The 25111-nt window shown below is 39.9% G+C and overlaps 1 protein-coding gene and 1 long non-coding RNA gene across 4 annotated transcripts; one reads left to right on the top strand and one right to left on the bottom strand.

Moving 5' to 3' along the window:
- Window positions 1–2197: 2197 nt before the first annotated feature.
- On the top strand, window positions 2198–24518 carry LOC128412725 (uncharacterized). Of its 3 annotated transcripts, XM_053386023.1 has the most exons (10): window positions 2239–2346; window positions 3879–5197; window positions 6972–7099; window positions 7735–7823; window positions 8199–8275; window positions 9280–9423; window positions 16366–18068; window positions 20517–20602; window positions 20862–20907; window positions 22235–22414. In XM_053386023.1, the coding sequence occupies exons 2-10, from the start codon at window positions 3879–3881 to the stop codon at window positions 22306–22308; spliced, it is 3666 nt and encodes a 1221-aa protein (XP_053241998.1). In that variant the 5' UTR covers window positions 2239–2346; the 3' UTR covers window positions 22309–22414. The 3 variants fall into 3 exon arrangements, 2 of the variants coding, with proteins under 2 accessions (XP_053242000.1, XP_053241998.1); XM_053386025.1 differs by lacking the exon at window positions 3879–5197 and having other exon boundaries at window positions 2198–2346; XR_008330146.1 differs by lacking the exons at window positions 16366–18068; window positions 20517–20602 and adding an exon at window positions 24331–24518 and having other exon boundaries at window positions 22235–22415.
- LOC128412727 (uncharacterized) lies at window positions 17815–23388 on the bottom strand. The gene is made up of 4 exons (XR_008330147.1): window positions 23158–23388; window positions 21895–21983; window positions 20658–20767; window positions 17815–17903 (listed from the first exon to the last, which is right to left on the bottom strand). It is a non-coding gene; the product is annotated as an uncharacterized LOC128412727 (long non-coding RNA).
- Window positions 24519–25111: the final 593 nt, after the last annotated feature.

The following is a 25111-nucleotide window of genomic DNA, read 5'->3' as shown; positions in this document are numbered from 1 at the left end:
AACAAAAACTGCAGTCCAGGAAGAAAATCCTATTGAACTAAGTGTGACTTCTGGGTATAGATATTAGGCCCCTTTTGAAAGCACTCTATAGCCACATCTTCCTTTCTCTAACTTAAATATTATTTAGATGAGGATCTTTCACTTGTGGAAGAAATAATCAAGTTACAGCAGTCAGATCTTCTACCCTAAAACATCAGACCACTTTCTTGTTTATTTTGAAAAATCAGAATAATTAGTTGTCCTTTCGGATAATTAGAATGTCCTTTCGGTAGATAATGAAAAGCTGCCCTCACATCCTTAAGATCAAAGTGCACAATTTCTGGGTGGGTTTGTGCCATTTCCCCACCCACACCTCAAACAGCAATGGCACTTTTTCAAGGTATGGAAATGGAAGAGTAAGAAAAGGTCCAGCAGCTGATGTAACTGTTCCTTGAAGGCATAGGGGTCCTGCCAGTAAATAAGTATAAATAAATCATAACCTTGGCAACCTAGAGCTTAAACACTGACAGTTTTAGACAGGGCAGGCCCATGGGCATAGCCAATATTTATTTTAGGGGGGCAGACTCGGGGGGGGGCAGAACTGAATTATCTTAAATGCAATTGGTTAAGTATTTTTGTTATTTACTTGATTGGGGGGGCAGTTGCCCATCTGCGCCCGACTACACCCATGAGCAGGCCCGCCCATGGGGCAAGATGAGTGAAGAGATTTGAGCAGCAGGATCCATGGGGGCTGCAGAACCCAATGCAGAACTTTATGCCCACCCTGCTTGTCCCTGATGTGGATCTTCACTCGCCCCTTCTTCCCTGGCAAGGTGTGGGTGTCATTTCGTGCTTCGCTTCAGGTGCCCCAAATGCTTCCAGGTGGAGCATAACTTATTTAAAAACAAATGAATGAAGATGCGAGCACAGTCCTGTGCATGCATACTGAGTCCTCCTGGTATGTAAATTCAATTAATAATAATAATAATAATAATAATACTTTGGCAGAAGCTCCATTTGACTCAATCCTATTTGGTGTGCCTACGACTGCTTCTTCAATTGCACAGGGCTAGATGTGCCTGGCAAATAGAAGGAGATGAAATGGAGGCAGTGAGCGATTTTACTTTCTTGGGCTCCATGATCACTGCAGATGGTGACAGCAGTCACAAAATTAAAAGACGCCTGCTTCTTGGGAGAAAAGCAATGACAAACATAGACAGCATCTTAAAAAGCATAGACATCACCTTGCCAACAAAGGTCCGTATAGTAAAAGCTATGGTTTTCCCAGTAGTAGTAGTAGAAGAAGAGTTTGGATTTGATATCCCGCTTTATCACTACCCGAAGGAGTCTCAAAGCAGCTAACATTCTCCTTTCCCTTCCTCCCCCACAACAAACACTCTGTGAGGTGAGTGGGGCTGAGTGAGAGCTGGACCATAAAGAAGGCTTATCGCCAAAGAATTGATGCTTTTCAATTCTGGTGCTGGAGGAGACTCTTGAGAGTCCCATGGACTGCAAGAAGATCAAACCTCTCCATTCTTAAGGAAATCAGCCCTGAGTGCTCACTGGAAGGACAGATCCTGAAGCTGAGGCTCCAATACTTTGGCCACCTCATGAGAAGAGAAGACTCCCTGGAAAAGACCCTGATGCTGGGAAAGATTGAGGGCACAAGGAGAAGGGGACGACAGAGGACGAGATGGTTGGACAGTGTTCTCGAAGCTACCAGCATGAATTTGACCAAACTGCGGGAGGCAGTGGAAGACAGAAGTGTCTGGCGTGCTCTGGTCCACTAGGTCACGAAGAGTCGGACACGACTAAACGACTAAACAACAACAACAAAGATTTACCGTGGGTAACACTATCCATAGTTGACAGCCACCACCATATCAGCACCAAAGCTCAATACTGTACAATAAAGGACTTCAGGATAGAGAAAGAAACTCTCTTTGCTTCCCATATTCCCAGACACCGCTCTCCCCCATTGAAATTGGCCCCGTGTGAGCCACTGCCGCGTCTTTCCTTGCCGCAAAAAGCCTGTCCCCCTGTGTTCTCTCTCTGGATTTAAATTGTTCTCCTCCCTCTCCAGAGTTCCACGTTCCTCATCTCCGCAGCGTCACGTGAGCCCGCTAAGGATTCGGGGCGCTGTAGTTTTCGCCGCCGGCCTCGAGAACTACAACCGCCTCCCTCCGCCCCCACACGCGAGAGCAGTCGCCACTCGCGCATGCGCGGCGCGGCGCTCGGCCGCCATTTTGGAAAGCGGGGGTTGGAGCCTTTTCCGGGGGTATGTTTTACCTCAGCCCCGCGAGCATGGCGGTGCCCGTCTGACCTCAGGGAGCCCGCTGGAAAAGCGAGCCGCGTCGTCCGTTTGAGGTTGGTGTTGCTGCCTAAAAACGCGGCTTTGGAGAGGATAAGAGTCAAAAGCGCGGGTTGGGTGTCGGGTCCGCGTGAGCGGGGATGCGCCTGGGGTCCCTCTTGTCCCGCGCTTCCCGCTCGCTCTCTGGCGTCGGGGTGGCGGGGTCGGGGCACGTTGTTTCCAGCCGGGCGGGTGGGGGGGGATGCGTGACACGGGAAGATGACGGAAGGCCAGACCCCGGGCTCGGTGAGGGTTGGCTAGTAAACACGCGGACATGCTGCGTGAAACGAGTGACACCCCATAACCTGCGCCTGGTGGGCGTCCCTCAGAAAAGGGCACGATTAAAATAGCACGGTGACACAGTGTCTCATTATTAACCCACAGGGAGACTAAAAAATAATAAAAATTATAAGATGCCTGTTGGGAATTATGTTCTCAGATAAGCAAGGGGCTGGCTTCAGATTATCATCATATTTTTCTGGCCTATTCGTTTGGTGATTATAAATATGAAGTTTAACATACTCCGATTGTATGTTACTAACGCACAAGGACAACATCATTTTATGTAGTAACCTGCAGCTAAACAGATGTGCTTACTACGGTCGCAGGCAGGGCTGGATTTAGGTTTGATGAGGCCCTAAGCTACTGAAGGTTTGATGAGGCCCTTTATATGGCCACCTGTCCTTTGTCAACAACAAATTGTCGCTGTTTTTTGTGTTGAATATATGCCATATGGTAATTTATGGATCTCATAGGATCTCTAAAGCCATTTGCCTACACAACACAAAACACTGTTGCTGTATGTAGGTTTTATTTTATTTGTTTTTTCTCTTATATTTTGGAAATGTACATCTTTTTTTCTTTATTTTTTTGGGGATCCCCAAGAGAGTGGGGCCCTAAGCTATAGCTTGTTTAGTTTATACGTAAATCTGGCACTGGTTGCAGGCCCTTCCCCATGATTTCTGACTGATTTTAAAATGCAGCCCTTCACTTATGTCCCACTCTCTTTCTCAGGGAAAAAATGCGCAAAAATGGAGCTTTACAGAACAATCCTATATAAATAAGTTCCATTCTGTTTCATAGGACGGCCACAGTTCGGTAATAGAACATCTGCTATGTTTGCCGAAAACCCCAGGTTCATTCTCTGACATTCTCATGTAGGGTTGTGAATGTCCCATGCTTAAAAACTTGGATTACTGCTGCAAATAAATGTTAACGGGATAGGCAACATGATGTTTTCCCTATGTTTTTTTGAGATAACTCCCATTGTCCCTGACCTTTGGTTGTGCTGATTGGGGCTCATGGGTGTTGTAGTACAACAACATCTAGAGGACACCATATTGGTTACTACTGGTGTAGCCCCTACTGTGCTAGATGGGTCAATGGTCTGGCTGAGGGCAAGGCAGCTTCCTATGTTCCTAATGGGGATTAGTACCATCTAAGCGTGCGTAGGATTGCAGCCTTAATTAGGAAATGAGTCAGGTGTAGGTGGATACTGGAGAAGAGTAACTGATAACATGCTGTAAACATATTGTTTTATTATTTTAAGATGCTTCATGATGAGTGTAAGCCAAGATACCTTGAAAGTCAAGATGCATCAGCAACAGAGCCCTGTTCTAAAAGGATGAAATCAACAGAAGAGCCTTATGGTAAAACCTATGATGGCTTGCAAAGACTTCATGAAGAAATACATGTTAAAAAAACCCATAGTGGGTTTATTCCTTTGTCCATTTCTGATGAAGAGGCACAAAATGAAAAAGAAACTGCAGAAGTAAAGGCATTCACGGGTAAAATACCAGTGTCATCAGAGCCTTCAAAGTCAGTAAACAATACTGAGATTACAAGAAACAAAAGTTTTTCTCCTCCTTCCAATACCAATATGCGTAAAAACAGAGAAGACAATGACTTCATCAAAGAGCATAAGAATGAAGAGAAAGAATTATATAGCACAAGCAAAGCCTTTATTGGACCCATTTATAAAAGTAAAGCTGATTGCATACGTGATCAAAGGAAAAAGAGAGAAATCGTGCCTAAACAGGCTCTCCCTGGTGATGTGCCAAAAATAGAAGATGAATTGTTCCAATTCTATAATGAAATTGATCAGCTTGAAAGTGAAAGTGATGAAAATCGTTTTGATGGTCACTTACAGGGGAGAGAAACAAATTCACTTGGGGAATATAATACATGGAATCCAATGGCTTGTGTAAATTCTCAAGAATGGTCCTGTAGAACATCACCTGGTGGTGATCAGTGTTTTTATAATAATGCACCAAGTGATCGTAGAATAGGTAGTGAACAGTATCCACACAATGACCCATCGGGTCACAGGAGTGACAACAGACGGTGTTGTAACAATGAAAGAGATGTATGGGAAATGAGACAATTATGTAACAAACAGGATAGTTCTAGATTCTGGAATGATTCTGTGTCTCAGTTAAGGCCTAGTTGGCAAAACATGCATCCTTTTATAATACCTTATGGCCCACCACCTCCTCAATTCACTCCTCGTTTTAATTTTCAGGAACCTAATTCCTCATCACTTCGTTCAGATACTTTCCATCCCCCAAATGTGGGACCATTCAAAAATAGCCATATTAACATGAGTAGTGCAACATCTGATGAAAATAATGCCTATCATTTTAGTAATCATAATATACAGCCCACCAGAAATGGATATAACATGCCTGATGGACACATGGATAATGGTTTCTGTGAAACTCGACCATGTTGGAAAGAAATTAAAACTTATCCAGATGAAGGATCAAGCAACGTTTCTCAGCAGTTTCCAGAGGGCAAGTTATACGAGTCACAAAAGCAGCTTCTGATTTTAAGAGGTCTTCCAGGCTCAGGGAAGACAACATTATCTCGGTAAGAGAATGACAACTTAATTTTAAGAAAGAAATCTGTTTCATTTGATTTATCGTTTGTTGTTTCAAACATCATGGTCATTTCAACCACCCCAATTTTTTAAAAAAATTCATATATATAAATACAACATTAAAACAATATCAACCTATCTATCTATCTATATAGAAAGAAAGAAAGCTGAATATTTTATGTTGTAGAATTTTGTTCCATTAAAACATTTTTATTTTTTGAGAGCAATTCAAATCACCCAAGACATTTCACTGGTGAGACAGTAATCATTAAATGGCATATGTGTTAGTAATTAATTTTGCTTTTTCAGTAAAAAAAGTTGTTGACCATTGCTTAAATGTTTAAAGCATAATATTGTTTCTATTTTGTAACAACTTTTGAGTTGAATAATTCCATGATTGTATATTGTTCCTTTTAGTTTGTATTTTATTGTATTCTTTGTATACTGTACTGCCCTGAGAATGTCAGTTGAAGGGTGATTGTTGTTATTTATTAAATTTGTAAACTGCCCTTCATCTGTACATCTGAGGGTGGTTCACAGCATAAAAATACAAGATAAAAACACAAAATACATAATAAAAGCAAGAACAAAACAAGCCAATAACCTGTCCTTTGATATTATTAAAACAGTTATGATAATTATAAATAATGGGCTGTATCTAAAGTTGTGGATATGAATGTTCTGTCAGTGCAATGATTTCTGCTTGAACAATTCTCCCTTGCTCTCCTCCCCATGCACATGCCCTAAATTTGTTGTAACGCTCCCCCAAACCCTCCAGAACCAATTTGGGGAAGACATGGGCATAGGAGGGTGGGAAAATTCCATTGCACAAGCATAAATCCTTGCAGAATGAGTGCACTGAATACAGGCCATTATTATTTAATCCTGAAAACTCCCAGTGATTGAAGCTGATATTGAATGGTACTGATATTTTTTTAAAAAAAACAAAAATATTGGAATGCCTCTTACTTTCTATTGAGGATCACAAGATAGGGGTTAGGATCTTAGGAGTCCTGACTTTGGATTTCAGCTCAGCTATGGTTGATTTGGTCTGAAAGTTCTTATCCAGAGTTTTCCCCTTGTATGAGATAGCAATAATGGTAGTTTGGTGTAAGGATTAATGCATGTAGGGCTATAAAGAGTACTTTTTTGTTTCCACGCATTTTAAGTTTAAAAACAAAACATTAAAAGTCGAAACTAGGTACAACAAAATAATTTTGTGGCACCTTAATGCCAGGCATTTACTATGGCTTTTGTGGACTATGGTTGGGAGATGATCTATTGAGAGTTTCTTGTGGCTGAATTTAAAACTGCTCCTAGTCATGGAGCATTCTAGGTAATGAGGTTCTAACTTGTGCAGATTGGCTGACCCTGCAGTGTTTTATGTTCTACAAACAAGTTTGGATGACCCCACAGTTGGTCCATCAGGAGTAGAAATTCACATCTTGTATCCTCTGGGATATTTTTTCTACAGTCTCGCGGGACTGAAAGGAAAATGAAGGAAGCCAGGAATATTTTTTGCCAATATTTTATGACCAGTTTTAGCAAGTGAGCTGATGTAGAAGTTTTCACCAGAGAAGTTTTGTGCTCTGGGCTTCAGGGAAGGTGTGAAAGGTAGTGAGATAAATATGAGGTTTATAAATAGTTGGCTTTGCAATGGAAACCAAAAGTACCTCCAAAATAAATGAATAGAGTGTAATATGTTTTGCTTTCCAAAAACAAGATTTGGCTATCTTGTAATAGTGTTGCCTTTTCCTTTAACAGTATTCTGCTTGGTCAGAGTCGTGATGGCATAATATTCAGCACTGATGAATACTTTCGGCAGAACAATGGATGTTGGTCATATAATGTTGCTGAACTAGGTGCTGCTCATGACTGGAACCAGAAGAGAGGTGTGAATATATTAATCATGTATAATTTTGTTAATGATATACTTAAAAGTATGGATTTATTGATACAAGAGTTTGTGGTAGAAGATCCACCAACATGTGCAGTTGGTAGCCTATTCCAGTATACAGAATGGATACATCTCTTTTCCCAAGACTGGACAAATGAGCCTGTGGTTGTCAGGTGCAATAAAGGAAATAACTCCTTCGCCCTTGGTAGTTCTGGGACATGTAAAAGTTTAAACAGGTTTTCTCATATTCCTACAGTGGTAGGAATTATCATACTCCTACAGTGGTACCAGTTATGAAATGCACATGAGCTCTACTCAACCATTTTGGCTTGCAAAGGCCACTTTGTCAATTTCTTACAAAAGTCTCTTTATTTGGAATTACTTGACTAATAAACTAATCAGTTTTGGTCAATTGTGAACCTTGGTGGGAAAGAACAGATAAGGCAGGTATTGGTATTATATAGGAAAACTTTGCCTCTGACCTGAAGTTGATTCTAATGAGATCCATTGAAGAGGAGTTTGTTGTATCGTTGGCAATTTTATAGAAGACTTTCTTTTTCTAACCTTGTTAATTGAAGCAAGTGATATTTATAATTGCTGTTTGTATAATTTATTATGATTTTATTGCAGCAAGACAAGCAATGGATCAAGGAAGATCCCCAATTATAATAGACAACACTAATACACAAGCCTGGGAAATGAAACCTTATGTAGAAGCGGTAAATAAAGCAGCATATTTCTTATGGAAACTCACTTCCTTCTCAGTGAGAAAACTAAATGAATTAATCAGTCTGATTTTATTTTTGACATAATCTACATTTTGTATTATCTTCAGCTTATTATAATTTATGTATGTTTCTGTAAATCTTAAGCCTTTTTTCCGGCAAAATACTGTTTTTCAGTCTGCTGAACTTGCAGCACAATCCTATGCATCTTAGTCAGAAGTAAATTCTACATATTTAAATGGACTTACACCCAGATATGTTTATAAAATAGCAGCCTTTATCAGAAAAGCTAGTTTCTTATACTTTATTTTGGAAGTTACTACTCTGTCACTATTCTTTTTATAACCATAATTCTTTATCTTTGTTTAGGCTCTAGAAAAGGGCTACCGAATAGAATTCCATGAACCAGACACATGGTGGAAGTTTGACCCAGAAGAATTAGAAAAGTGAGGTCTATGTTTTGGTTTTATTTAAAAATACACGAAAGCTTTAAAGTTTATTATTTTGGTTATGTAACCAGTGAGTCAGCTTTCGAACAATGGCAGTAGGCTTCTCCTTACTTCTTCAGCATTAACCCTGCCACTAACTGTCCTTTTGACAACCATTGTATCCGCTTGTCTCACTGAGGATTGTGTTCTGCACACCATTCAGTTTCACCCTCCCCTTTTCTATTCATAAAGCTTAGTAGAAATGAATGATAATAACAGTCTGATGAAACTTACAAAGCTTTCAATTTTATTTTATTTTTAATAAGGCTGCTGCTGAAAGCATAATGGAAGTGCATTTTATTTGGATCTGACAAACTATTCTGCTTGCAGAACAAAGCTTTCCTGCCTCCCACTTTTTCACCGCCCCTGAAAAGTCACTCCTGAAGGGTGTGGGATATGACATGGCGGGCTGCAATTGATTTAAATTGGGGGCTTGCCCTTTTGTGAACAGAAATGCCTTCTGCATATGCTGTCACTCCACTGGATCCAAGCCAGTATTTATAATTATTTCAAGAAAGCAGTAAATGGAGTTATTGGGTGCACTGCCTAAAAATAAAGCCTAGATTAAAATATTGTCAGACTTTTTTAGTGTTTTCTCATTCAAACTTAATTTCAGATCTTCAAGAAACTAGATTGTTGAACATGCATATAATTTCCTTAGGATCATGATGATGCTCATTTAAGTGACAGGGCTGGTGGTGGTAGGTTTTGGTTTTGCTCTTTAGTGAAAAATGACCACTGGGAAACTACAACTTTGCAAAAAGGAATGGCAAAGGAGAGCAGCAGCAGCCTAATCCTTTCTGCCAAAAAATGCTGTTTGCCAACTGTCTTTCTGCCCATGAGCAAAAACATAAAAGGAACCTGCTTGACCCTGGACAAGCTTCTTAAGAAAGACAATTTGAAAGCATTCTGAGAGATTCTATAAATTGATCAGACTTGAATTTCATTTCTTGTTTCTGTAGGAGGAATGAACATGGGGTCAACCGTGAGAAGATTGTTCAAATGTTGGAAAGATACGAGTATCAAATATCAATACCGATTGTCATGAATTCGGTCCTGCCTTTTCACAAAACTTCACAGTGGCCACCTCCACAAAGAAGACAGAGGTGGGGAGCCTCTTCAGACTCTTGGAATACTTTCAGTGTATCAAATAGCCGATAACTCAGGGTATACTTGCTAAGGCTAATTCTCTTTTCAGAAAGCAAGCTATAATAAAACACAGCGTTAATAAATTGAAATTTTAAAGCCAGCTTAACTCCTAGTGTCGGATTGTTTCCAAACTATTCTGCTACTTTCTTTTGAGGGTTAAATAATCTTAATGCAGATAATTATCCCTTGGGGAATGTTTATAAATAATGTAAATACATGTTTAATATTAAAATTGAATGTTAAATATTTTTAAAATATATATTTGTACTAATCTTGGTTTTGATTAAGCCCTGTGACAATGTGGATACACCAGGTGGTTTATCATTGGATTTTGACACAAGAGTTTTTGCATTGTAAACTGCTGAGCAGTTTCTTTAAGAATTCTGAATAGAATATAATGAATTTTTAATAAATGCAGGTAACCAGAAGAATAACTCAGTATATATATAGGTGTTGCATTTGAACCTTTTTTTTACTGCTTTCAATCGCAGTCCAGTTCTAACAACTTTATACCAGTTATTTCAGTTAAGTTTATTAATCACATGTTGACATCAAGCTGAAGCTCACTTTTCCATTGCCATTTATTCTTTGAGGTTGTTTGTTGTTCAGTCAGTCAGTTGTGACAGTAGTAGTCTAGACCCTGCCCTGCAATTAAAACCTGTGACTTCAAAACATCAGCATACAGTTTAAATGGAATCCTGATAAGTTCAGTTCTTGAGATTTTAATTTGAAGATTACATTGTCTTTTTCTAAGTTCACACTATTGTGGTATGTGAAAGTTTGCTTTTTTTTGTTTGGTTATGCGGCTTTGTCATGAAAGAAGCAATAAATGAAATACATTGAAAAAGCTGGAACTGTATACATATATGTGGACATTGGAACCAGTTACTTAAAACCACTTTACATGGACTATGATATAGGCAGTAGCCAATTCATCAGAAGTTTGAGGCTGAGCTGGCATGAGGCTTAATTATTGTTCTAATTTTGGTTTTTTACCATGTAGTGAAAATTTACTGAATGTTTGCCTCTTTTCTTGTCACCCAATTGCTGTGCTCTCTTGTACTATTGTTTCAGCAATCCATTGTCAGTGTAATACAATTAGTGTCTTGAGTCTAGCTTTATGGTTTAAGTTGAATGAAAATATTAAAATACCAGTGTGGTCCATTAGGGCTCTCCTGTTGTGGGTTGAGAGGTAACTCTTGGGAATATCAGGTAGTGACTTTGTCTTAAAGCAACCTTATTTGTCCTGTTCTACATGGAAAATAAATCTAACATAAAAGACGCACTTTCCATCTCTTGATAAAGAAATATGTTTGCATGACACACAGTTGAAAAATATTGACTTTACATTCAGAACATTTTTGTGTTTGCTCTGGAGACATGCTTTTGTCAAACTTGTTGGTATCTATAAATCTCTAAACAAAATAAAAACGGCTTATATCTGCTTTATAAATATATATTCTTAGGAGGCCATTGCCATCTTATTTCAGTATTGCTACTCAAAAGTGCCTGCTTTGGCCCTTTGGCAACTATTTCAGCACTGCGTTGTTTCCATCTGAGAAAGCACAGTGTAGTTATCTGTTAGTTGCACATATGCTTTTCATGGCTTTAAAGGGCAGTAGTTGTTGGGGAGGCAGAGATAGTTTGCTACTCACCTGCTTATTTAGAGACAAATATTGCTCACCCCAGGTGAGCAGAGAGACTGCAAAATACTGCTACTATATGCTGATCACTTAATTGTCAAAGACAATTATGAAACCTGGTTTTGAGTTTTACTAATAAGGGGCTGTTAATATGAGACCTTTGTGGAGCAAGACAAACTTTAGGCTTCTGTGAAGGAAAATGCTAATTGCTCATATGTATGTAAATGAAAATCTGATGGCTGCACCAGTCACTGTAGAAATCTCAACTTCTTGGCATTAGCTAGGAAAGGATTTTAAAATAATGTCAATCACATTTGCAACTTTTGCATTAAGCTTGCTTACACAATTAAACAATATAATGCTTTTTACCGCATTTCTGTAGAAGCCACTGAATCACTAATACAAAAATAGCCTCATTTAAATAGCTAGGATTATAAGCTGTGGGCTGAGTGTGTAAATAATTGGTACCCAGGATGTTCAAGTTAAAAATGTTCCTACAGTTTGCCTCAAGTACATTTCTCTCCCTCTTTTATTGCTCTTTAACATGGAGATTCAACATTCATGCTACTGCATTGAGGTCATACAGTCATTAAAAAGGCAGGATATATTTAAGGATATACTGATAATTGGCACTTTGGTAAATACTGTGATTTAGTAACCATATATATGGAAGACCAACAATTTAGTATATCGTGAACTACTATGGAAGCTCCATTGGAAATGGATGGCTGCTGCAGAAAAGCACAAGAATGACCAACATAACCAATAAAGTACATGCATATTACACGTGCCTCATTTGAAGAACGCAACAAGAGTTGCAAAACAAGTCAACGTTGGGGAAAGAGGCTGAAGACTTCATAGAATAGTTTGGTTGTATGTTTTCTATCATTTTGCTCTTGTGTTCAGAGCCCTGCTCATTTGCTCATGTAGTTTCTGCTACATTGCACCAAGTTTGCAAAAATATCATAGTAAGTGTGTGTGTCAGCCCTGGATTGGTGATCAGATATAACCAACATACTTTTGCTACTGCGGGGAGAAACTTACATAGTTCCTATATCTTTAAAGGTTAGTTAACAAAGATATGATTTCTGTGGCTGAGAACCAGACTTGCTCCACCTGTCTACCAGTTTTTAAGATCCTGCCTTGAAGCAAAGCCTCTAAAAAACTGCCACCAGAGATTTTCAGGGAGCCTATGGAGTGTTCCATCCTTAAGGGGATTTTCTTTTTCTTGTGCTTAAGTGGAGGTTCTGTGTCACATACACAAGGGTTTTAGATACTGGTTTATGCTTTGCAGAAATATCTTAAAACAGTAATTTTTTTTAAGTCAAAATTATTCAAATGCTAACTTATACTGTTTAAAAAAGTACTCAGTTACTAAATCTGGAAAAGTAGAAGCAAAATAGTAGCCAGGCTCTAGGGATGTTGGCACAGAATGTATTCTTTGTTGCTCCTACCACACTGAAAATTTCTGCAGGCATCAGATGTGGATATTCACAGCCATGGCAAGAGACTGATTGAAAGGCTCATTCTCGCATAGCCTGACCAGAGTTGATGTGTGTGGTAAATGAACCTGTTACGTCATCTGGTAGATCGTTTCATTTGTATTTTAATTTTTGGCTTTGTGTAGCAAGCAATTCCCTGCAAGTGAAGAGGGTATATCTCTGGATCCACCCTTATTTGCCCCACACACTTAAAACCTGAGTAGGGTTGCAAATGAGGTTACATGGATATGCATATGTAGGAACACTATGAGGTAGGTAGGATGTTCAGTTAAAGGTAATTTCTTGAACCTTAGTTGTAAGAGTCAAGTGTGCTAAGCCTTTTATCTTTTCTAATTATTTCTTAATAGGTAGCCTTTTTATCTGATAAGATTTGCTGTATAGGTATGTAAACAGCAACAAATTACCTTTGTTCGGTTTGATTATTCAAGGTTTTTGCTAGCACAGCTTTCTTTTTTAAAAAAGATAAAAGGGCAGGAGAGGATCGAAAGCTTGCTGTATAAGTCAGACTCGTCAGGAATAAAGCCTTTAAAATATTTAATGTTGTTTTTCTTCAGTGACTTGCGTGTGTTCCGCTTTTTAATGTGTATTTGTGAAATGTGCATGTAAATACTTTTTAATAGAAATTTTATTAAATCTAAAAAATTGAATGATATTTTGCTGCTTAATTTGTTTGCAAATGTTGCATTTTGAATGTTTTCCAGTAGTAGAGGTTGCTATGAATATCCAGTCTGGTAACTTTAATACGTTAAATATATATATATTTAACAATGTTCATTTTGTCCCTTGATTGCTGTGTCAGTATTTTGAGTACAGTCATGCCTCATGTTACGTCCGCTTCATGTTACATTCTTTCATGTTACGTCCCGCGGCGACCCAGAAGTACCGCAAAGGGTTACTTCTGGGTTTTGCTGCTCGCGCATGCGCAGAAGTGCAAAATGATGCCACGCGCATGCGCAGAAGTGACGAATCGCAACCTGCGTGTGTGCAGATGCGCCGCTGCAGGTTGTGCTCTTTTCATGTTGCGAACAGGCCTCCAGGACAGATCCCGTTCGCAACCAGAGGTACCACTGTATCAATAACAGGGTTTGTAAAAATGTCTCACTTTGAGTAACTGGCAAGGTGTCTTCCCCCAGTGGTGAGTGGGATGTGTAGATGTAGCTCCACCCATTCATCAGCGTGATGCAGTTACATCATGTAAGTGTGGGTGGATTGTCCTGCCAAAACTTGGCATGATTTATCAACAATCAGCCTGCATTTCCTCCTTATAGCAGGCAAGGAGCTACATTGTTCCTAGTCATAAACATAGAGAAACCTTGTGTTCATAGTTCCTGCATGTTGCTGCCATAAATTGGGGGGGTGGGTGGGAAGCAAGAAATAACTTGTGTTAACAAAGAATGAGTAGTGTTTTGGGAGGGGAACTAACATTTCCAAGATGGGCTTCTTGAAAGTGTAATGGTAATGAGAGAGAATCAAGTACCTGATCTAGTGAATGAAAATGAATCTGCTCTGCACAATATCTTCCAATACTCACAATGTGTGAAGAGGGTGGGCTGTGGGTATAAAAGTGGTTAGTGGTGAACTAATTGCTTGGTAAGGAAGTAGTAGGGTTTTTAAAAATTCTACCATTGGAAAGAATACATATTTTCAATTTTATTTTGATTCATTTAGGATGCAGCCCTATGGTCTGTGTCTCTTGGGCAGCAGGACATTGTTGACCTCCCTCTCCGTTGACAAGGAGGTCTGCTCCCAGAGGCCTCTTTGTTGCAGCTGTGGAAGCATCCGTGGCTCTTGGTACTCTGGCAGCCATAGGAGGCAGATTAAGAGTTGCTTTAGATGAGGACGCAAAGCTCCCCTGTTCCCATGACAAAGTAGGGGATGGGGGTGGGTGGGAGGAGCTTGTATGCTTATTTTCCTTCCAGTGACTACCCCCTCCCCTCCCCCATCTTACCTCCAGGCCAGTATGTGAATAGGAGGGCTTTGTATTTGTAGCCCTTCCACCAAAGATTCTCCCCCAGCTCCCACAGAATTGCTTTGCCCAGTAACATCAAAAAGGTGGCTAATGCAGCTAACAATAGAAATCAGTCAAAGCAAGACATTAAAATATCAAAACCAAGTAGGCAGAGAGATGAAATACCAAATAATACTAATCAGATAAAGTCCTGCCAGCATAAATATAACTTAAGGAGGTCATGTTAAATTAACCAAGTAGATTGCCCTCCTGGTGTTTCTGCCAATCATACTTGGGGAAAGGTGGGACATGTAAAATGCCTACTTGGTTGATCTTAGATGGCAATAAGGTTTACATGGCAGTCCTTTTGAAATCCTAGTCCCAAACAATTTAGGGCTTCAAAGATGATAACCGGTATCTTAAACTCAGCCAGGAAATGGATCAGTGGTGAGTACAGCTGGGGGCGGCGGTGGCAAAGCAGTTGTATGCTCCAGAAAACTAGCCCCAGCTAGATCTTTTGTAGTAGTATTTGTACCAGTTGTACTTTCCAAATGCTTCTCAAGAGCAATCACTATGAAGAGTGTGCTGTCAGTAGTCCAAATAATTAACTAAAGATTAAGATTAGATCAAGGATTATTCCTAAACCATGAGCCTAATTTGTGGGGAGGAATGTAGTTCCATCCAATATAGGCAACAATCTTGTTCCCTGTTCTTAGCGATCAGGAGAATCTCTGGGATGAGTCTCATTTTATTGGCCCATATTAAGTCCTTCAGTGATATGGCACTGGTTCAAAACTCTTATCGCCTCCTTGGACTCAACTGGAAAGAAGAGAATATTGGTGTCATTAGTGTACTGATGGCACCAGATCCAAGAGATCTAATATTTCCTTTACACACTTTCAAGCTTTGTCTTTCAGACATTTTGTCAAATGCACACTAGGAATAGATAGCACGCCAACAGCTTGCCACTCTTCCCCCAACTGCATCTCTGTTTTTATGCAGCCATACTAAGTAACAATGCTACCCGTGAATGCTGAATTCAATACATAGTCAGAATAGGCTTACTACAATTTTGATGGTTTACCAACACAATCTTACATTTGCCAAGCACTACTTTCAAATACCGTAATTCCTCTTATTTTCACATCTGTGAAACAGTGGCTTAAGCACCAGAATATGTTTTGAAAACCTACAGTCCAGGTCTAAGTCATTCTAATTGAATTAGTGGGACTTAAGAGTACTTAACTTTGACTGGATCGTGCCCTTGTTGATCGGCCTGCTTTTAAAAAAGAGTTTATTACTATTTTGTTTGGAAAGATACACTTGCATCTAGCTGCTCAATAAGAATGTTTGGGCACTTGCAATCATACAAAAATGACATGCCTAGGTCAACTCATGCAACATAACTGGTGGCAGAGAACTGGAAAAGTACAACCAGAGAAAAAGGGTTGTTTTAGAACTGATGTTCCTAATGGTATTTTTCTACATTCAAAAATTATATCCACCTGTAATCCGGTGGTACAGTCTTTTCTAGCACCTCATTATGCTGCATATGCAGACTCAGCCTTAATTTCCCTCATTTCACTGAACCAAAAGCAAAAATTAGGCTGCAGTATTAACCTCTACTAAGGAAATGCTATATCCTAAACGTACCCTAAATACATTTATTCTGGACAACCTCGTTTTTTCTTCAACTCAAATGCATCATGTTTTGGGGTTTTCATTTTAACTAGGAACTTTGTAACTTATGCTTTTATTAAGATTATTCTTAATAATTTGTTCATATTTAGTTCTTATTCTGTTTAGGGAGTCGGTTGTAAAGAAGAAGCACAGGTTGCACAAGATGAAACAGAGAAGGAAGCAAAAGAGGAACAGAAGAATGAAGGGTGCTACCATGAAAGCTATGGGGAAAACGTCAGGTGGACATTTCACTCCAAGTGATGAAGAGTCATCACAGAGTGGCCTGGAAGATTCAGAAGACAATGGAAAATCAGAATATGTGATTGGGCACCAGAATGAGCTAAAAGAATGTGTTGAGAGTGACTCTGCCAATGATAACAGTCTAACACATAGTGAGTTGCAAGAAGGAAGCGTCATTGTTTCTGATATGGTGGATCCAGTGTTGGACAATTCATTAAAAAGGAAAGCTTTTGCAGGAGATGGTAGTCTACCTTTAATGCATTTGCCAGCTGCTCCTAATGAAAACAGAACTGAACAATCATTCAGTGATCATTTACCTAATGAAATTAAAAATGTAAACTTTGTAGAAGGCAAGAGCAATGACTTGGAGTATGAAAAGCACGATTCTCTGAAGTTGGACCACGTTACTGAAAATAGTACAAAAATACTGACAAATAGAGAAGACAAAGACAAAGCTGCATCTACTGAAGTCATACTTGAATCTGGCCCAGAAAGTAAACTGCTCAGCGATGAGGAAAAATTAGGCGCTCCTCATCTTCCTGGGCTATCAAAAAAGAATGAGGGAAATACCTGGGCTTTCTTTTCTATCGACTTGGCTGACAAACAGCCCCAAACCATCTTGGAGAAAAGTGATTCCTGTTTGACTTGGCCTGATGGTACATCTAAGATCATGTATGAGCAAAGGCCAAAGAGGGAGAGGAGGCCCAAGCAAGTATTTTCAGGAATGACAGGAGAATTGATTGAACATCAACCTAATAAAGAATTAGTGAAAGGAGAAGTGTTACATGGAAATGGCAGTATAACAGATTGCGCTCAAATACCCCAGCTAACAGAGAACATCCATAGAATGCCATGCCCTGGGACAGGTGAATTCATGACAGAACCTAGAACTAAAACCAGTGATCCAAACAATGTAAGCCTTTTAGCTACACCAAGGAAAAAAGGAAGATGCAAAAGGATCTTCAAGTTGGCCCCTAGCTTTGGTGTACCCAGACAGATTCCAGTTAGAAAGGACGAGCAAGTACTAAAGGATATTGTTGTACTGGTGGAACAAGAGGAGACTTCAAATGAAGAGGCTAGAGAAAAGAACAAGCAAAGCCTTGGCTGCTATAAACGTCCAGTACCTTCTAGTTATGATTTAGTAATAGAATCATCTCATCTTGATGTAGAACCTCTCTTATGTAAATATTCCAGCCAATTTGCACAGAAATCTATGGACTTCTCAACAAAAGTAGTCGCTCCTCCAATTCAGATATGTACTTACGTGTCTTGTAGAGCTTCCTTACCTAGCGAACAGCAAGTTGTTGCTTTTGATCAAGCTTTGGAAGCTAACACAAAGAGGGAGAACATATCTTCAGATGTTTCAACTACTCAGCCAGATATTTTGTGTTCAGTTCAAGAAACAGACTCTTCTGCTGAAAACTCTGAAAAGATACAAGAAGTTAATGAAACTGAGCAGCCAGAGTATTCCCCAATCAAATATGAACCATACCCTTTGAAAACGAAAGCCAGTCTTTTGGGGCTTCCTTTATCCCTAGGATTTGCACTTCAACTAGTAGAACATTTTGGTTCTCCAGGAATTCCACTGGGTAACTACTATTTTTTTTGAAAAAAGAAAAAAAACAAGTAATACAATTTGGCAAGTTAGGTACTTATTGCTTAGCAAAGTTGCCTAGTGAGCCAGCCACTGCTGTGTGTGTTTGTGTGTGTGTGTGTGTGTGTGTGTGTGTATGTATGAGTGTGTGTATAGTTAAGTCCAAAGCGTTACAGTGGTACCTCGGGTTAAGTACTTAATTCGTTCCGGAGGTCCGTTCTTAACCTGAAACTGTTCTTAACCTGAAGCACCACTTTAGCTAATGGGGCCTCCCGCTGCCGCCGGAGCACGATTTCTGTTCTCATCCTGAAGCAAAGTTCTTAACCTGAGGTACTATTTCTGGGTTAGCGGAGTGTGTAACCTGAAGCATATGTAACCTGGAGCGCATGTAACCCGAGGTACCACTGCATTGCTTTGGACTTAACTTTTCCTAATAGAGACTAAATGCTTTTCGGTAATGGTTAGTGTTTAACATCCAATAAATTTAAAATTCCTCTGGCTATTTTAGAATGAAAATTAAAAATCACTATACATTCACAAAATATTGATTTTAACCCTCCAGTAAGTGTTCTTAATCTTTGGATTTAACCATTGCCAGTATGGCATTCATATTATTTATACTTCAGCCTTATGTGTGGTCTCCTATCCGCAGGCATTTCAGTCTACACTTGCTTTACCTTCAGCAATGACATAGCCTTCAGCAGTTTCTGGAACATTAACTGAGCCCACAAACTTGGCCTTTTCAAGTGTTACGTTATTCCCTTACAAGTCTTATATACACATTTAGTGACTTTCCCCAATTTCCTTAATTAGGCTTACGTTACAATAGCAACATTTGTAATTGTAGAGGGAAATACTGCAGTGGGGAAAATTACACTGCTGTTCCATATTGTGTTCTTCTATAGCCTCAATCATGCCTAAAATCAAGATAAGTACGGATTTATTTTAGCAGGCCTGCTCTGCCTACTTGTTTTCATAGCTGAATGTGGTTACAGATTACCTGGGCCCTTCACTTTCTGCATACTCTTGGTCCCCTTAATTCTGCTTACAAAATCCAGCTTTCAGTCTCAACACAGTATGGAGGTTCAATTATTTGTAGATTCTAAAGCATTCACTACTGCTTGACACAACAAATTCGATGCCCAGCTACTGTTTTCAGCATTTTCTTCCTAGCTTGCTTCGGAACATTTAACAAGTCTACATGCATATACCCACAGAAGAAAATTAAGCGCTACCTGTCATTGACAAATCTATCCTCCATAAATTTGTCTTAAGATTTTTTTAAAGCCATCTAAACCACCAGCCATGGCCACATCTTGTGGTTGTGCGATATGTTAAGTATGCGGTATTGTAAAGAAGGAATGAACTCAGAGGCATTGTCTGCAGGATGTCCCGGTTGTAATGCCCTGGCACCCCCTACCCAAAATCTGTCTCTAGCAGTAGATGCTGGGAAGGACCTCTGCCTCATGGGAAACTGATGCTAACTGAAAAAAATTGGGCAGGATGGACCAGGAGACTTCATCAGTATGAAGCTGCTCCATAAGGGCATATGGAAAAAGTGGATTTTTTTGCCCACATAAATTCTGTTTTATACACTACTTCATTCTCTGTGCTGCCACACCAACCTTTTTTTATTGGCCAGTACAGTGTGTTTTTTTTATTGGCCAGTACAGGGAAGCGGGTGGCGCTGTGAGTAAAAGCCTCAGCGCCTAGGGCTTGCCGATCGAAAGGTCGGCGGTTCGAATCCCCGTGGCAGGGTGCGCTCCCGTTGCTCGGTCCCAGCGCCTGCCAACCTAGCAGTTCGAAAGCACCCCCGGGTGCAAGTAGATAAATAGGGACCGCTTACTAGCGGGAAGGTAAACGGCGTTTCCGTGTGCGGCTCTGGCTCGCCAGAGCAGCGATGTCACGCTGGCCACGTGACCCGGAAGTGTCTCCGGACAGCGCTGGCCCCCGGCCTCTTGAGTGAGATGGGCGCACAACCCTAGAGTCTGTCAAGACTGGCCCGTACGGGCAGGGGTACCTTTACCTTTACCTTTACAGTGTGTTTACGTCTATACAGACACTCCCAACACTTTTTGTTATCTATGTAGCCTTGTAGGTTCATAAATTATTTACTGCGACATCAAGTGATAACTGCATGGGTGCATGAACAGTAGTTGATCTAGCCCCACATACTGATTCCTTGGATCTCCCAATACAATAATTATTTTTATCGGAATTTGTGCATACTCTTTGTTACTAGTTCCCAAATATTTTAACGGCACGGGAAGTCAAGATATCAGTGCATGTGTGAGTCAACTATGGGGTATCTGTATTTTGCATGCTCAGGTTGTGACACTAGTAACAACTAAAATTACAAGCATGCTTCTCAGGTTATAGTTACTCTTCGTTATTTGCAGTGTGTAGGTCAAATAACCACTTTGTGCAAAATCTTGTTTCGTAGACACTTTATTACCAGATGATTATGTAGTTCCCCTTGATTGGGCAACATCAAAGGAGATCTATTTACTGTGGAAGACATCTGTGGAGGTATGAATGTTAGTTCTCCAGCTACCTTGCCATGCGGATTATGTTAATAACTTACATCATGATAATTGCTCCACAGCCATTGGACAAAACCAACATAAGCAGTGAAGGAACATGTACTGCTTGTTCATTCTGTCAGGAATAGCTCTATCTTGATGGGCTGTCGCCCTGTAGAAAAAAGAATTTTTTATGTTTTCTTGTGGCAGAAAGAAATAGAAGACTCACATTTTTTAATATAAAAAAACCTTTAATTCTATTTTAGAAGAAGCAGAAAACTATCATATCAAAAGAAGACAGCTCCATACCCGGTGAGTATAATCTTTTGCTTAATAGATGGAGAGGAGGAGGGAGGAAGAGTTCACACAATTCCCAAATTATTACCAGTTGCAAAATATTTTCTGCATACTTTTGGAATGTTGTGCTCAGATGTTTGTCTACATTTTTGCATCTACAGATCTGATTGAAGCGCAATGAGTTGTTGTTCCTACTATTTGATATAGAGTATAAAGTGGAAAGGTCTTTTGTTCTTCTGATCTTGGAAAATGTCATCGATTCTCACCTCCTTGATGACAATTTATTTTCAGGCAGCCAATAAATGATCTGTTGAAAGGTGTTAGTAGCAATATCTGCACTGATCCCAGAGACTCCAATGTCAAAACAGTGCTGTTCTTCTAGTGCATAATCAAGCTATAAAATTAATTGCCACAAAATGTGGTGATAGCCACCAACCTGGATGACTCTTAAAAGTACAGATGGATTCATAGGGACAAATCATGCCTCTGAATGGCATTTGCTGGGGAACAGTAGCAGTAAATAGTATTATCCTGTGCCCTGCTTGTGGGCTTCTTAGAGGTGTCTGGCTGAGCATCTACAGGACCCTGCTTTAGGTGTCTCCTCATTCTGAACTGCAGAAGATTTGCACAAGACAGAAGGCCTTCATGGCAGAGCCCCAACCCCACCCCAGTTGCAGAATTCCCCTAAATACCTGCCTGGTGCCCACATTAATGTATTTTTAGTGCCGGGTAAGACCTCTGTATTCCCCCAGGTTTTAAATATTTTTAGTGCCATTATAATATCACTAACAGTTGTTACCAATATTAATTAGCTGACCTTGCTGCTGCTGTTGTAGACCCCTGAAGAAAGCAGGATTGAAGTCTCTGCTTGTATCCCCCCCACCCTTGTGGGTCAGCTTTGACCCACAATCCATCAGATGATTGACAGGTGGGTCAGCACACTCACCTGTCAAACTTGGGCTATGGGGGAGATTCGGTCCAGTGGAGCAGAAAGTTCCTTACCCCTGTGTTATGATGATTGGTGTGTTTCACTCTGTGAAGTACTTGACTCTCTAACTAATCCCAATCTCAGAGGCTTTGAAGTCATTTATCTTTGGGTAAAAATAAAATAAAGGGACCTAGAGTTGGCCTGGAAAGTTGGATGAGGATATCTGTTGTAGAGATAGAGAGGGAAATAATGCAGCAGTATGTAGCCAGACAGGATTGCATACAGCAACAGGTTGATGGTGGGAGCTGGGAACCAGCCACACTTCCTGGTTCCTCTTGGAAGACACTGATCAACAGGTATAAATAAATCCATGTAAGATTCAATTTCAGGCTGCTTATGTCGCTTTCTTTGTAGCTGGTGAAACTGCCCAAGAAGGTTCAAATAAAGATGATCAAGACAGAAAAGCATCTCCCGAAGCCAATCCATAAATGCACTTGGAAGAAGCACCCTTATTTTGTCAAATAATCCAAGCAACGATGGTGGCGTGTTCTGAACTTTTGTCTAAAAATTAAATATCAGCATAATGTGCAGAAAGGTACAACATGGAATTTATTTATACACATACATATGCATGAGAAGATCTATTTCCAACCTGTGTTTCGATTTTCTGGTTAACTATAGGCATCTATCTTTTCTGTAAACGAATATCCATAGGCTGGGCTCCATAGGATGGTGATATAGCTCCTGCTACATTATTATCTCAGCTGCTGAGAGGAAATGTTTAGATTGGGATACAATATCATATCAGAGTGGCAAATAGTAAAAGGAACTATTTGCTTTACTTAAATAAGGCAGATTTGATAAGCTTTAAATATTGATGCTATTAATTTTTTTCTCAGATGTTGGATTCCATCTGATAGCAGCCCTACACATTACAACAAATTATGAAAGGGAAAAGTGCAAGGCTCGAGATCATATGACCTCAAGAGCAAGATCCCATGTCCCTTTTTCCTTTGGATACTGAGTGTACAAGTGCTGCATGTGCGTACTGCACATAAACAAATCAATCTTAATCTTTTAATATGGAGGTATTATAGGCAGTAATAGAACATTTTTGCAAAGTCATGCTTAAGATGTTTACCTCCTCTTCAGATAATTTTCCACAGTCTGGGTGAAAAATTTCTGGCATCTGACCACCCAGTTGGGAAGGCATGTAGCCTTAGGTTTATTTTTGACTCATTTTTTTAATCCTATGTTCCCCATATTTTAACCCACAGCATAATTGTGTCACTTCTGCCTGTATCAATTGCAAAAATATAGCCCTTTCTATCTGTTACCTCGGGAAAACTCTGGTCCATGTCCCGGTCATTTCTTACACTTTCCCAATCTCTTCCTCACTGGTTTTCCATTGTCTTAACTTGGTCCCTTTGCATCTATTGAGCTTTCTGAGTCCCAAAATAATTCGCCATTCTCATTGTCCTAATCATAAGATGCCTCTCCTTAGATCAGTGGTCAGCAACATTTTTCAGCCGTGGGCTGGTCCACTGTCCCTCAGCCCATGTGGTGGGCCAGACTATATTTTGAAAAAAAATATGAATGAATTCCTATGCCCCACAAATTACCCAGAGATGCATTTTAAATAAAAGTACACATTCTACTCATGTAAAAACACCAGGCTGGCCCCACAAATCACCCAGAGATGCATTTTAAATAAAAGGACACATTCTACTCATGTAAAAACACACTGATTCCCGGACTGTCTGTGGGCCGGATTGAGAAGGCAATTGGGCCGCATCCGGCCCCCCAGGCCTCTGCCTTAGATCAACACTGGTTTCCTGTCTACTAATGAATATAGCACAAGTTCCTTGTTAACTTGAAAGCACTCCAAAGCCAATCCTCTTAGCTCTCCATCCTTATATCTTGACACATCCCTGCTCATGACCTTTACTCCTCCACTTTCACTACTCTCACCTATCAGAAGATCTCCTGCTCCCTCAAAAAACATCGCCCCTTCCTTTTCCTTTTACACTTTTCTATAAAGCCTTTGCACAACCCCACTATATCTCAGCTTGTTACAGAGCCTAACAATTGCATCCATTTTCTCCACTTTCTCCATTTCCTTTGTTGAATTTTTTGGGCAGCAACCATTTAAAATCTTTAAAGCACTATGTACACAGGTGGGACTACATTAATAATAAAACAGTAATAATCAATGTGAAAAATACATATTTTCTGTATTGAGAAGTGGTGTTTGCCAGTTGGCAAACTGAATATATTTATATATTCCTCTTCCAGCCAAAAGAATACTTCAAAAAACCCTGCTCCCCACAAAAACAATCTGAGTTAATTACAAACATTATCATTTTGTGTGTGTGTGTGTGTGTGTGTGTGTGTGTGCATATTTCATATTCTGATTGAAGGTGGCAATTGTCAAACTTTAATTCAGCACCAGTAGGCTTGGGATTTTGATTTGATACTTCACTAGATTTTTAAAAAATTTTGTATTACAGAGTTTGCTCAGTTTTGGCTTTGTCACGGATGGACTCAAGTTAAGTCACCTATAATTAATGGCAACAACGGCGGTGAGGAGAAATGCAAATTCTAAAGGTTGTTGAAAACATGGCCTACAGTCACACTGCTGCTTTCTTTCCATGTAGCCTTTGAATTTTGTTTTGAAATAAAACGAAGCTTTGAAGAATGTTTTGTCATTGTCACTATGAGAAAGCAACTTGAAACCTGTGTTGTTTCATCTGTTTGCCTCCTGTACATGTGGCATGAGGAAACTAAGAAAAAAGTGGTCAGTTTTGAGTAGGGAGACTGCTAAATTAAGACTATAACAAGGACTAGGACAGTGCAAGAAATTGTACTTCCTGTATCACCCCTGCTGTCTACCCTCCTCTCCACCACTTACTTCATTTTCCGTGGTGCTGGGTCTCCCCCACTCTAGAAAGGGCCAATTGGGTACTTCCTCAGCACAAAGCATTTGGGTGAGGTGGCTGGGACAGCACCTGCACAGCTATTGCCGTGACTCTTAAGATGCACTCTTTAAACTAATATATACAGCACTCTACCCACTTGTGATTCCTAGCACCTGGCATTCAGAGGCATACTGTCTTAAATAGTGGAGGTGATAATTCACTGAAGATTTGGATAATTAAATTCAAGCATGAGGGCCTTTCCCAACAGTGGTCAAGATAATACAATCATTCTAGCATTACTTGAGAGTTGCTAATAGTTGTCAGATGCTTCAGCAGTACCCATTTATTTAGCTGAAACAAAACATGTCTCTCC

This window comes from Podarcis raffonei, chromosome 4 (assembly GCF_027172205.1).
Source record: "Podarcis raffonei isolate rPodRaf1 chromosome 4, rPodRaf1.pri, whole genome shotgun sequence".
Lineage (NCBI taxonomy): Eukaryota > Metazoa > Chordata > Lepidosauria > Squamata > Lacertidae > Podarcis > Podarcis raffonei.
Note: the sequence above shows the minus strand (reverse complement) of the source record. Positions and strands in the feature narration are given on the sequence as shown.

Coding starts and splice junctions, on each gene's coding strand:
- LOC128412725 (XM_053386023.1), top strand. CDS start 3,879: ATGCTTCATGATGAGTGTAAGCCAAGATACCTTGAAAGTCAAGATGCA. Junction 7,100..7,734: donor TGACTGGAACCAGAAGAGAG/GTGTGAATATAT, acceptor ATTTTATTGCAG/CAAGACAAGCAATGGATCAA. Junction 8,276..9,279: donor GACCCAGAAGAATTAGAAAA/GTGAGGTCTATG, acceptor TTGTTTCTGTAG/GAGGAATGAACATGGGGTCA.